This window comes from Hydractinia symbiolongicarpus, chromosome 1, assembly GCF_029227915.1.
Source record: "Hydractinia symbiolongicarpus strain clone_291-10 chromosome 1, HSymV2.1, whole genome shotgun sequence".
Classification (NCBI taxonomy): Eukaryota; Metazoa; Cnidaria; class Hydrozoa; order Anthoathecata; family Hydractiniidae; genus Hydractinia; species Hydractinia symbiolongicarpus.
The window spans coordinates 4,799,768-4,813,773 of NC_079875.1; the positions used below are offsets into that span (position 1 = coordinate 4,799,768).

General features: G+C 39.1%; 1 protein-coding gene across 4 annotated transcripts in view; it reads left to right on the forward strand.

The window, feature by feature from the left end:
- Positions 1-5,188, forward strand: part of LOC130632586 (uncharacterized) — a 79,577-nt gene extending 74,389 nt beyond the window's left edge. For all 4 annotated transcript variants that reach the window (XM_057444488.1, XM_057444490.1, XM_057444485.1 and 1 more), the window contains 3 exons: positions 640-911; positions 1,944-2,118; positions 4,735-5,188. In XM_057444488.1, coding sequence (XP_057300471.1) covers positions 640-911; positions 1,944-2,118; positions 4,735-5,033 — 746 coding nt within the window. In that variant the 3' untranslated portion in view covers positions 5,034-5,188. The remainder of the gene's footprint in view (positions 1-639; positions 912-1,943; positions 2,119-4,734) is intronic.
- The last annotated feature ends 8,818 nt before the right edge of the window (positions 5,189-14,006 follow it).

Here is a 14,006-nt window from a genome sequence, read left to right on the forward strand (position 1 = left end):
TCATCTGTGTTTATAAATAAATATTTAACGTTAACGCAAGGATCTAATCGAGGCTAAAGTCTCCGTGTTTTACAGGCTAACTGTTGTTTCATGTTTGTTGACTTTTCACTTGGGAATAAGGAAAGTCTCAGGAACTACATTGTTGTTTTTATAATCTATTAATCTAATAATAATTTATCAATCCTCTTCAAGCTGAATTGAGCGTACAAATTGCTTCGTTTTTTTTTTAGGGTTCATTGTTTCTTATAAAACATTTCTCATGTAATAATATACTAATCTAATCAGGAAAATAATGGGCAAAAATGTCCGTAAAAATCGTTAGTCTATACATATTAATCGCCCGCACTAATTTTAGTTACCTTTTTACGGAATAAAGTTTACCAGCATTTTGTTGTTGACTAATTCTCAAAAATAAGTCAGAAAAAAAGGTTGGCCAGTAAAAAAAAAATCAGTAAATTTTTTTTATCGTTACAAAATATTAGTCACAAAGTCATAGACTTGTTTTAAATGATAAGATACGTAAGAAGTCCTTTCATACGTGTTTGTCAAGGTTAAATTCGTCAAGGTTAATAAAACAAGAAACTAACATCTATAACATGCGCGTGTTTGGAGACCTATAATAGTCCTGATTCTGTTTAGGGTCTGTGTACACTTCAACAGCCCAACTTGCGGAAGCATTAGAATCACGAGAAGTTGAAGGTGTTCTTATCGATGCATACACTGCAGGTACCAGTAAAGAAGACTTTCAAAGACCTCAAATACGAGCGTCTGATATGATCAAAACCGTGAAAACATACGGCTTCGTACTTTCGGGTGGTTTAACCAATGTTGATGACGAAGCGAGAGATTTCATCAAAACAAATGAACATCGTATTCTTGAGATTATCGAGAACAGTACTGCTCGAATGGAGGTAAGGTTTCGTGCACTCACTTTAGTGCTCTTTTTTTAGTGCTCACACTTTAGTGCTCTCACTTATGTGCTCTCACTTATGTGCTCTCACTTTAATGCTCTTTAATGGTCTTCCTTGAGTGCTCTTTTTTAGTGCTCTCACTTTAGTACTCTTACGTTAATGCTCTCACTTTAGTGCACTAACTTTAGTGCACTCACTTATGTGCTCTCACTTTAGTGCACTCACTTTAGTGCTCTCACTTTAGTGTACTCGCTTATGTGCTCTCACTTTAATGCTCTCACTCTATTGCTCTCACTTTAGTGCACTCGCTTATGTGCTCTCTCATTAATGCTCTCACTTTAATGTTCTTCCTTGAGTGCTCTTTTTTTAGTGCTCCCACTTTAGTACTCTTACGTTAATGCTCTCACTTTAGTGCTCTCACTTTAGTGCACTCACTTTAATGCTCTCACATTAATGCTCTCGCTTTATTGCTCTCACTTTAGTGCACTCACTTTAATGCTCTCACATTAATGCACTCGCTTATGTGGTCTCACATTAATGCTCTCACTTTATTGCTCTCACATTAATGCTCTCACTTTAGTGCTCTCACTTTAGTGCTCTCACTTTAGTGCTCTCACTTTAGTGCTCTCATTTTAGTGCGCTCACTTTAGTGCTCTCACTTAATGCCCCCACTTATGTGCCTGGTTTGGAAAATACATTTTACAATGTAATGCTCTAATAACACCAGAACCCTTTATTTAATTTTTGAAATTTATTGCAGGTGGGCGTTTATTGGAGGTGGGCATTTATTGGAGGTGGGCGTTTAATAGAGACCTAGCCTTTATTAGAGGGATCTTCCCCAAATGTAAATTTTACATTTAAATGGGAGCTTTATATGCACTCAGAATGACTATTGTTGATAGGAAGTAAAGAGACTATCCTAGGTATACAATTACAATGTTTAAAGTTAATAGGATAAAAAAATGTAATATTAAAATTTGAAGAATGGAATATTTTTTATTCAGTGTAATACCAGAATGTTTTTTTTTATAGCCAAGTAAAAAACCAGAATATAAATCAATTTTCGACCCGTCCTCAGATATGTTAAAATCGACAATTTTATGGCTGTGTGTGATGCTTCTTTGTGGAAGTCTGTGTGGGATATTGTACACAGTTTTTCGAAAGCATCGGTCGAAAAGAAAAGTGGAAATAGTAAGAAGTAAAGAAGGTAAAAGTTTTATTTTGTTTAAATCTTTCGCATGATTACGATATTTACGAGATATATTTACGAATATTTACGAATTTTAAGAGGTTTTGTCGAATATCTACGAAAGGTGCGTAAAATTTTGCGAATATTTTTATTTGAATTTCTAATCAACCCTTTGCTGGCCAAATTATGATATAGTTTCGAGAAAATTCCTTCCATATTTCTGGTACCTTTGGACCCTTTTGAGCTTGTATCAAGTATTATTTTCCGAAAAAAAGTCATCTCAAAGGTATTAGTATTTGTTGCCATTATGGCTACATTGAGTTTGAAAGAAAAGTACTGAATTTTCCATGATCATATTGCAAGTTCTTTTTCTTTTAATTTTGATACACTTACATATACTACTATTCGCTTGGACAGTGAAACTCTTTGAAACAGTTCCTATTCTCTAATAAACATAAGTAAATGTGGCATTTACTACATTTCATCCTACACATCATGTCACATTATCGGCATCGATTCTTTTTATAAACTGCTTCTGGCCAATGCCAAACTTGATCGTACCGGACATCATAAAAAGGTATCGTAACTGAGGGCTTTTTTCCAACTTTCGGCACCTCAAAATTAAGTGAATGCTTTTGGTTTACGACCCTTTGTATGTTATGCTGCCATTAAAGAAAAATCTCTTCGATGAAGGATCCAAGCATTTACTTTCGCTATGTCAACAAGATACCAAGTTATCTTAACGTACCCTTGTTTGGTTCGGCATGGAATCCGGTAAATTGCTATAAGCATGTCTGCCAGGTCCACACCACCCATGCTTTTGTTGTACTGCGCCACAATTTGTGAACAGGTTTTCCTTTCCCTTGCTTTCTTACACCGTCTTGAAACATATGTAAGCTGTTTCACCCCAACAAAGTTTAAAACAAGCTGAACAACACTGTTATCTAGTTATTTGATAATAATCATCCCAGAATTTTTGTCAACTCGATAACCCATGCTTGCCCTTCCTTCCTTTTTCAGATCTTTGTCAGCCAACAAAGGGCATCAAGTTAATCGATTTGCCCGAAACAATACCAACTACAAGAATGCGCTTTTCTTTCAGATATCTCATCAAATCTAGGGTGGTAAACCAATTTTTTTTAAAAAAGCTTATGGCTTTGCGAACCCAGAAGAGTTTGGGGAAGTTTCGCCACAAACATAGCTGATTTTTGTAAGTGGCTGTAATCAGCATCATCGCCTATTGCATCCTCCAACTGTTTCCCCGCGTTAAGTAAAAATCATACATGAAGCCAGAAGCACAAGCCCGAACCAAATTTTTAAACCCCTATTTCTTTGGTTTTTTTGGATTGTATCGACGAATGCTGGAGTACTTAGTTTTCGAAGGAATTATTTGCTCATCAATACTGTGATATCCTCTGGTTTTACCTCAACGCATTTATGGCGCACAGCTTTGATAATTGGTCGAATCTTGGCCAGTTTATCTTCGTTATTTATTTCCAAATTGTTCACAAAGTTAATGTTTTGGAACAAATCACAAAATGGATTACGTGACAGGCGCGTATTTGAGTTCTTGTGACCAGTAAAGCTTGTATTGGGGAATCTTCACCAAGCTCATTTTCATCATGATGCCCATAAGAGCTGTAATTTCCGCTGTACCTGTTTGATTTCTCTTGTGCCTTTTTTGGACTGTGTAAAGATTCGTTTGCTCAGTGACGAGTTCATCGATTTTTTCAGGAAAAAACTTCCAAAAATAGGCTAAAAGGGTTTATTCACCAATTGGCTAAGGAAACGAGTTTTCAAAATGTAACGTCCGTTACATGGTGTCTCTTTTGCGCCATCTGTTAACATGACGAGGATCTTTGGAACCCGCTTTATCGGTACTGGCATCATCGTTCACGTTCTTTGCTAGCTCTGCTAATGGCAAATCATCTTTATCACTTACATCTGCACTTTCCCTCTCCGATACAATAATTGCTTCTTCGCGTACTTTATCAATCTCATCAGATCTTCAAAGGTTCCTTCAAATTATAGTTTTCTTATAGGGAAATTCTTTTTCATGCTTCATTTCAGACTAAAGGCAAGGTTTGGATTTCAGCCTGAAAATTAATTGAAGTCGTATTTAGAAGTTAAAAGTTTAAAAGCAAAAAATTAGGAAAGAAACAATAGGTTACACATTTCTCCCTTTTTCCGCATGACACATAAAATTCTTTGTGAGAAAGTAACTAGGAAACTGGACTGTGCTATCGAGTCAAACAAAAACGGGCGAAAAATTTGTCCCTACAAGCGTCTTACTCGTTTCCAGACTGCGCTGTGTGGAAGTCGGTAATGGAAGCATAAAATGTGAAAATCATGTAACCAAGTACCATATGGCTCATTGAAATTATAAAAAGACTTTTCCTTCTTTGACAGGAATATTTTATCCACATTTAAGCCTGAGTTGCTCAACTTCTGCTCAGTTACTTAGTGACTGCTGGGTTTTTGCCCCAAATCTCAGTCTCAACCGTTAGAAACTTGGTTGTTTATAAAAAAATGTCGGATATTTCTTTGATATATAAAGAAAATGTCCGAAATGAAATTTTTTTATATGTCAGGAAGAGATTTACTTGCTCAATGGGTAAATGTTTTTATTTGTAGAAATTCATAAAGAGGAAACAACACTTCTGGCTCAAGATATTTTGGTACAGGTTTCCTCCATCATAAAACAGACAGAAGAAATTACAAAAAAACATAACATTCAACGCGTCAAGCTTCGTTTTGACCGAGGTAGCAGTAGTTTACGGATTGCCACGAAGCAAAGCAGATATCGTAAGCAGAGATATTCCTTTCACCGGTATATTCCTTCTCAATCACTTCAGAGTATACAAGCATCAACGGCGGACGTTCCTGGAAGCAATACAACAATCAATGACGACCTCGAAGAATTCGAATGTTGAGCGAAAGAGACAATAACAAAAGCTGATTCGAAAAAGAGAGAATTTTTTTTGACGTGTATAATAAATAAACAAATCACTTGACACAGAAAATACAAAGCGCATAATTTTATTTGTAAATATTTCACATATGCATTTATAAAAATCCATACATATTATGCTTCATGTTGTTTTATTGTGTCAACAAGAGCAGTTCATTGATAGATCAAAATGTGATAGTCATGTTTTCAAACATGACTGCATTATACAGTTGGTGCTCGATGTGGAACTTTCAAGGGACCGAAAAAAAAGATTCCACTTAGCGAATGTTCCACTTATCCAAAGTTTTTTCCAAGAAATTGCGTTAAAAAAGAGTTCTAGGAAAAGAATTTAGAAGCCCTAAAACTACAAGTGCAAAAGCTTCCAGAAAGAGTAAAACAACACATAGCGATTTCAATTTTACTATTATATTGTCACTTACAACAAAACTTCACAATTTTTTAGTCTCTTTCTGTACAAAAATTAATTGTACTGTTTCACCATACGCGTTAGTTTAAAAGAATTCGTGATTCATTATAAAAAAACACGTTCGAACGTTGGAATTCTGGAATTTGTTCAAATTTCCAGCAAAAGTTACGAGTGTGTAATTTGCCTCAAGGGGTTCAGTGTTCTAATTAACAAATGTTTCACGTATTTGTGCTTCAACTTATCCGAAGAAAATAGGATAGTTTGAGAAGGCAAATCCAAGGAACCGGGGAAAATAGTTCCACTTATCCGGGGTTCCACATGTCCAGCGGCAACTGTATATCATTGCTTATAAAGGCCTACATATTTGGAGGTTTATATTATGCTGCTTGAGATTGACAAGTTCACAGTCCGTCTTTTTAATAATAGCCGTCGTCTGTCTATTTGTCTGTCTATTACGGAAAAACGAAATGCGATATAAAAAGGACGGGCGATCCCGTGAATTTTTCGACGGGTTGACGACTAGTTTATTGTCTATTATAATATCGAAAATTCTTTTTTACCCTTCTAGGTGAACACAACCTTCAAACATTTTTGCTAGCGTCTTGTAGATAATTATAGACCTCCAGATAACATGAGCCATTATGTAATAAATGTTAGAAGGTCTAAATAATTTGTTTCGAAGAGATTAAAAGTATTTAGGAAATTTGGATATTTTTCCTTTTTTGGATATTTGGATATTTTTCCTTTATTTTTCCTCACAAGAAATCATTTACGCTCTTTTTATTATAGAGACACGGTCATGGCAATGTTAAAAAGCGGATGACATAAAAAACAGACCTAGGATCTTAGGTTATTTGGTTAAATCCAAAATACTAAACGTCAGCACAACCCATTTTGTCGAGTTCTCGCACTGGACGTAAAATGTTGCCGTTCTTCGTTTGATATCGAGTTCCCGCACTGGAAGTTAAAGTCTGTCGTTCCTCGTTAGAGATAGAGAAATGTCTGTTCTGGGACAAGCGCACGCACATATAAGGGAAATTCCAAATAATGCCAATAACCAACACATAATAATATATACATGCCAATAACTAACACATAATCATATTAAATGCCAGTCACCAACACATAATCATATGAAATAATATAAACGAAATCATATGATGTCATGCGCAATAGCATATATAGTTTATATGCTATTATACAGAATATAAGTAAAGGGAAATTCCCTAATTTCCAGTTACCAGAGTTCTATCAAATAAAATATGACAACTGAGTATTGTGATGAATGTGGAATTGATCTCGATAAATATGATAAATGCAAGTGTGGACGGAGGTTTATCGTAAAAGGAAAAATGCTGTGTTGGCAACACTATATGATGTATATAACGCACAACGGTGGATGTTGTACTTGTAAAAATTCTTAGTTGGGCCTTGGTTATTATAATAAAGGACATGTTAAAATTTTACAATGACTCCGTGGAGACGAGGGATTTTTATAGCGAACCAACAGTACTTGATATTGACGAGGTTCAAATTGAGAATATCGTACTCAGCGATCCCATCCAAGCTAATAAGGGTAAGGATGCTAGATATGTTATCGGTTATAAACATGATAACAACATATCGTCACTATTGATCATAACGCCAAAGGGGCTGTATTCAAATGGTGCATCCAAATATGATGATGGATCTTCGCTTACCATGTCATTTGATATGCAACAACATCCTAAATGGATTCAAAAATATAAATGTATTCTAGCAAGGATACAGCAATTGTATGGTAGCGAATTCACGACCTCATCAGTGAAGAACGGTAGAAACCTGAACACAAAAATTAAAGAATGGGATGGTAAAATAAACACGTATTTCTACGATCTTCCAGTACCTATGCGACAGCCATGTCAATGTATCTGTATACTAAAAATATCCAGCATTTATAAGCAAAGCTCCAAGCACTATCCGCAGGTCTTGCTTGAGGAATGTAAATATAAGTTCTTTCAACAATCCAGGACCCGGCACCTCATTGATTCAGATGATGAAGAGGAACCATTCGTTGTGGTATAGTAAAACCTGATATATACAACATTGCATACAAAATAAACAATGAACGATTTAAAAAAAGAAGCCAGAGAGCTGGGTGTTCGTGGCTACTCAACTATGAAGAAGACTGAAATTATAGCCGTGATTCATAAGCTAAAATATAGAGATACCGCAACGCAGACCCTTGGGCCTTATTGTAAACCATGTCTAGAAATCACAGCTATGAAAATATTGGATGAGTACATCAAAGGTTTGGAAGCAAAACAAAAGCAAACCATTATATATGAAGGTGACCTAATGATTGACGCAACTACTGGTGAAGTAATTGGTACCATCTAATGTATTGTTAATATACATTAGATTATGAATAAGTCGGCGGCTCATCTAGATACCGCTTACATGTTGAACAGATTGAAGTTTTTTCATAAACTCCTGTTTGGCCTCCTCGCGTCCCTTCTCGACTAGCTGCTGTCTCTCTCGTTCATTAAGCGATTCTACGATTTTTCTGGTTCTCTGACGTATTTGCTCCTTGAGCAGCATATAGCGTTGCTTTTCCTGCATAGTTAAATTCATAATCACTAATAACCTTATACCCTCGTGCTTCTTGCTTTTCGACATCTAACCTCTTACCAGCATTTTTCAAACCTGCTTGGCCCAATCCCACAGCTATGGTGATGCCACCCATGGCTACGGCCAATAGTACACCAATTCCGGATAGCATGCTACCAATTCCAACACCCGAAGTAATGACACTTACGGCCAGCAGACCATGATCTGTGTATCTAACCCACGTACCGTGCATTTTGAACTTTTTGGCGAGCTTATCCCGCTCTTTAATCTCATTACGTAGATATTTTACCACTTCTTCGATTTTTTTAAGCCTGTATACATGCCCCTTATTATTTTCTTGATCAGGTGCACTAGGTGGTAAGCTCGGGTATAATTTCATAATATCTGTCATATTTATTCTATGAGCAACTGTATGGTAATTCCTACAAATGATACGTTCTTATCATGATGATGTTCATCCGTCAACATAATATTAAGGCGTTCATTTGAACCTTTCAACGGAAGGTATACAGGATTATCAAAACTCCATCTCACCTCATCTCCCCAAGCAGTAAGCTCTTTGATAGGGAGTATTGCAAGTATCTTTGACTTTTTTCCATCAACCAGGCAATAATCTTCATCGATTTGGTATCAAGTGAGTCTAAGCCTCTGGTGGACATCACTCTTGTAGAAGCTGTCATGATCGCCAGCTGTGAACATTGACTTTGTATTAAAATTATATCTCATAAGATCCGTCAATAATTTATCAACTATCGCAACGTATCCCTTGCTAATCCTTACTTTACAGACTCCATTCCTGAGTACGAAAAGTTTGATTCTCCCTCCCGCATGGTCGTTGACTATCGTCGCGAGATCCTCGATTCTATAAAGGCCTTTCTCGATCGTGATGAGGGTTTCAAAATCTCCTACTGTAAAGTCCCCATCATTGGTCGATCCGGGCGTCGCTTTATAAATCTTAATATCATTATTTTTTTCGAAAAGGTTCAACCACGTAGCGCGGATACTGATGGATGTTAGCGCTATTCTTGTGCCTTCACTAAGATATTCATCAAAGACTATTGGTTCTTTAATATATCTAATATAGAGTTCCTTCATGTTTCTTTAAAGAAAGATGAATATCTATTCGTATAATCCTACAGCAAAGTACAAGTCCAACAGAGGCGGGTGACCTCTCGGTATAACTAACTTGGAGTATCAGGACCTCTACGTGTCTAGGACTCAGCACATTTCCGTGGCCTTCCCACAGTTCACAAAGTATCCCATCAAAATTCCAACTAATCTGTTAAACGATCCCGTGAGTGTAAATTGGGAAGGGCGAGCCTTAGACTATTGGAACATACAGGTGAATTTTGCTTGTCATTGCGCGACAACGGCGTTGGGGATCTCTGCCAAGCACATGAGTGGCTCCGTACCCATCGTTAACTCTATCTTTAAATTTCACGTGTACTACCACATGAGACGTATCCTAGCGAGAATGAAGGTACCCATGCCATACGAAGGAGGCTTTTCCCAGTACGAGAACCCTTACTCCACCTCGGGGTACGCGCGAGTATGCCGTGAGTATGGTGCGGATCCCAACGCTTTGTACAAGTTCAAAGCAGTCATGTCGTCACTCACCAATGGCTGTTGTTGGCCGCAGGTTGATGGAGATTTGGCCAAATTCATCATCCCGACAAGTCAAGGTCTGACAAAATTGAGCGAAAGTTTTCGCGTCTATGTTATCTTATTGCTAGGATCCCAAGCGAGTGCCAAGGCTTCAATCCTAGGCTCTAACGCCGATAACTGTACAGCAAGGCAAATATTATTGCAGATATTCGAGGCCATGGTTCAACGCGACGAGAGCGTAGGTCAAGTATCACCGAGTTTCAAAAGGTGTTACAGTACGCTCGAACTCCAGTAAATTTCGCCGTCATGCCCAGCGTCTACATGCTTCCTTCAAACATGGATCTTCGCATTGGAAAAATTGTGGGGTATAATAACAACGTTCTAATAGCTCCCCCTAACATAGGTGTAGGTGTGAGGCTAGATCTGAATACCAAAGCTGTCAAGAATGAGGCATCCTTCACTACACCTCATAGACAACATATCAAGAAAACCACGCCTGATACCAAGGAAGCCCAATGGCAGCACGAGGATACCAAGGCCACCGTTATCACGTTGGGAGTAGGACTGATACTCGCATATATTTGGTGGAAGTAAGTCTAATTTGTTGATCAACAAATTGGAGTAAGGACAAATCTCAGTGCGATTTGACTTTACTCCTCCTCCTCCTGTTACCTATAGACGCAACAACTATACCCACAGCTCCCGCAATCGCTAAATAGATGTGCTTTGCCACAAATTCCACCACTTTAGCGGCTACCCGGAAGAAAAACGTCACGATGGTACCAATAATGCCGGGTAATGCGGCCCCTGCCTTCCCTCCTAGATATTTTAAAAATTTCCCGAGTCTCTCCAATTGTTTTTGAACGAAACCTTTGCTACCACCACTTCCTCCTGCGCCAGCTCCTACTTCCCCACTACCACCCGTGAGCGCCAGGACCAGGGTTGATATCAGTAAGCCCACGGCTGAGACGATGTTGGCAATCGTTATACCCTGCTCTTTGAACAAAATGGTCAATTTCTCCCGTAAGAATGTGTCGTCTCCAGCTATTTTTATCAATGTATCTTTGATATTTTTCAGTTGGTTGTGGATACTAGAGGATAGTAAACCATGTTCTTCTATTGCCGCCTTTCGATCATCCTTTAGCTTTTCACGATCTTCCTTGGCCTTATCGAGGTCCTTATCCCTGTTTCTCTGATATGTCGGACCCAGACTTCTTCGCCTCAAGCCTCTTAATCTTGTCCTCTGCCTTTGAAAGCTCGCCATCGTAGTAACCTCTTACTTTTCACATTATTCAAGTCGTCGTGGAGCGTTCTAACATAAAAATAAAGCTTTCTTCTTTCACGTTCGTCGAAGGCTTCGGTGGAGGAAGTATCTTCCATCAAACTCTTAGTTTCATCAAGCACGTTCTCGATTATTGGCAACATCTCGATGTCTTCGGGGTTGTCCTCGATAGTATCAATATTATTCAAGAGTCCCTGCGCCATCTTTTTACTAACTTTATGTGGTGTGGTATAGTCAGTAAACCCCAGAGATTGCAACCTACCAACACCTAAGCGTTCCTTTATCACTCCAACTGTCCTCAACTCACCATTCTTTTTAGTGAGTTCTATCCCATTATAAATAAGATGGTTCCCATCCATTTCAAAGTCATCATAATGTCTCGCGAGTGTTTGACTGAGCTCCTCACTAAGAGCTTCGTATAAGCTATCAACCTTTGATGTTAGTAGTTCATGCCTTGCCGTGTCGGTGAGGCCACCTCGTGAAGGTGTTGCGGGCTTTATGATATCCTCGGGTCGAAGGATCTCGCTCTCACTGCTGAACTCCTCGGGTTCGTCTTGAATATCCCTCTCATCCGTAAAATCATATCCCGGATTATCCATAGTTTATTTCAACGTCTAAATACTATTAATAAAGAATGTCTGTTTTTGGATCGAAATTAGACCCTCATAGGGAGGTGAGGGCTAGGATGGCAATGAAGGGTAAGAGGCAGCGGGTTAAAGTGAGTCATGTACCGTCCACGATTGGCCAAAATGAGGATCTCTATGTGGACGTACCGAACATGGGGCAGAACGACGTAATTTTCCCCGGCTCAATAAAGTTGCTTTTCGACTTGGAATTGACTGGTACAAACACCAAACGAACTATCGTTAGCAATATCGGCAAAGCTCTGGTACAGGGCTTACGGATTACGCTGAATGCTAACGAAATACGAAACATACAAGATTTTAACATACTATGAGTGTATCGAGATTTGTGGCTGCCAAAATTTGATAGGGACAACAACCTAATTTTAAAAGGCATCAATCCTAACGATGGAACGATTAGGAGCCTCCAAGTCAAAGCCAGTGATCACGTCGGGAACAATGAAAAAAAGCGATCGCTGAAGCCTATGGTAACACCTTTTGTATTCCTATCGGCAAACTTTTTGAGCTCACTCGTGATCTCCCATTCTATCAAGCAGGCTTACACGATAGGTTTACAGTTTGTGATCCATTTCGCACCGTACGGTGACGTGATAAAGGACTCCGGAACACCAGCCTCAGGGTCTATGGCGGCAAAAGCAGCCGATGCTTCCTACAAGATCAGCAACATATGTCTAGAATTTGATAAAGTGATAAATGAAGAATTGGCAAGTGCGATGATGAGCCGTTATTCCCGGCTTGCTTTGCCATACGAGCGTGTATTAAGGAGTAAAGTGGTGACAATGAAAAAGTCTGATACGAGTTAAAACTTGCAAATTGACACCCCCGCGAAATCCTTGGTTGGCATATTAATATTATTTCAGGACCCTGCAGTGGTTAAGGCATATGCTGATAATGATGAAAAATTCTACAACCCCAAGATCGAGAAAATCTCGATCACTATCGAGAGTGAACCTAATCAATTATATAGCCACGCGATGATGCCTAAGGATCATATGGAACAGGTAGAGGGGCTCTTCGGATCGCATGATAGCATAGTGACCATTGGCCAATATCTATCGGAGAGGTATGGGTTATTTGTCGATTTCAGAGCAACTGACGACGCTAACCTCCACGGAAGCGGGCGGCCCCTACAAAGGTTGAGCGACGGGATTACCTTGCATATCAGCAAGAAGGCAGATGGTGCTATGCATACTTGCTCCAGGATGCACAATTGAACGTCCTAGATGGTAGGTTTCATTCTATTGAGTATTAAGACCAAATATTCAGTATCACGCGTTATTCTATGGCCCATAAACTATAGAATAAAGATGGCAAGTCTCGCGATTATGGCTGGCGGGGCGCTTATTAACGCGCTCGCATTTAGCGGATCAAACTATCTCTTCTCCAAAATCTCAGGGCGTGGCGAAGAAGAGCGGAAGCGGCACGATTTAGGGGTTGAGAAATTACAAGCAGCACAAGCCCAATGGGTACGTGACAGACAGGCAAAAATAGATTGGTACAATAGACGACGGGAGGAACAGCGGGAGGCAGGGCAAAGTCTCAAAGAGCTAAACGAAAATATGAGACAGTATATTGCAATGATTGAGAAGGCTCCAAAGCTCTCTGATTTTTACACACCTTCAAAACAGCAACAAGACGGTGAGCTTTTTTTCGTCGTGGGATCCTTGGCCCTCCTCGGTTTTGTAGCGTACAAATACATGTAATGCAGATATGTAATAAACATGTCAAAGCATATTGTTACAAACGATGAGGCTGAAAAATTAAGCAGCATCTATTACCAACCAGAAAATCTATGGACTGGACGAAAAGCAATCAAATTGCTCAGCGAGCAGAGTAGTCTCTCAAGTAAGAAAGTTATACACTGGCTATCTCGTCAGTAGCTCTGGTTAAGACATATCAAAGGGCCAAAGCGTATCAATTACCCTCATTTCACTGTTACGAGACCCAATAAGATGCACCAGTTTGATCTCTTATACATGCCACATAATAAAGTGTATGGTAATACGTACAAATATATACTCACGGGTATTGACGTGGCTTCACGGTATAAGGTCGCGAGGCTCCTGAGAACGAAAACGGCTCGTGAGGTAGCCGACAAAATCAAGGACATATACAAAGCCGGCCCCCTCCGCTTCACCGTCGACGGTTGAAGGGAGTTCAGATCGGATGTAACGAAGTTCTTGGAAGGTAAAGGTGTCGAGATTAAACGGGCAACCACCAAGTATCACCATACATTCACAGCATTTGTCGAAAGCTACAACAAAGTACTCGCACAAAAGCTCTTCAAGCCTCAAGATACGCAGAAATTGGCTTCTGATGAAACTAGTACCACATGGGTCAAACAGTTGTACACTATTGTAAAAAACATGAACAACACCAAGACCGCGA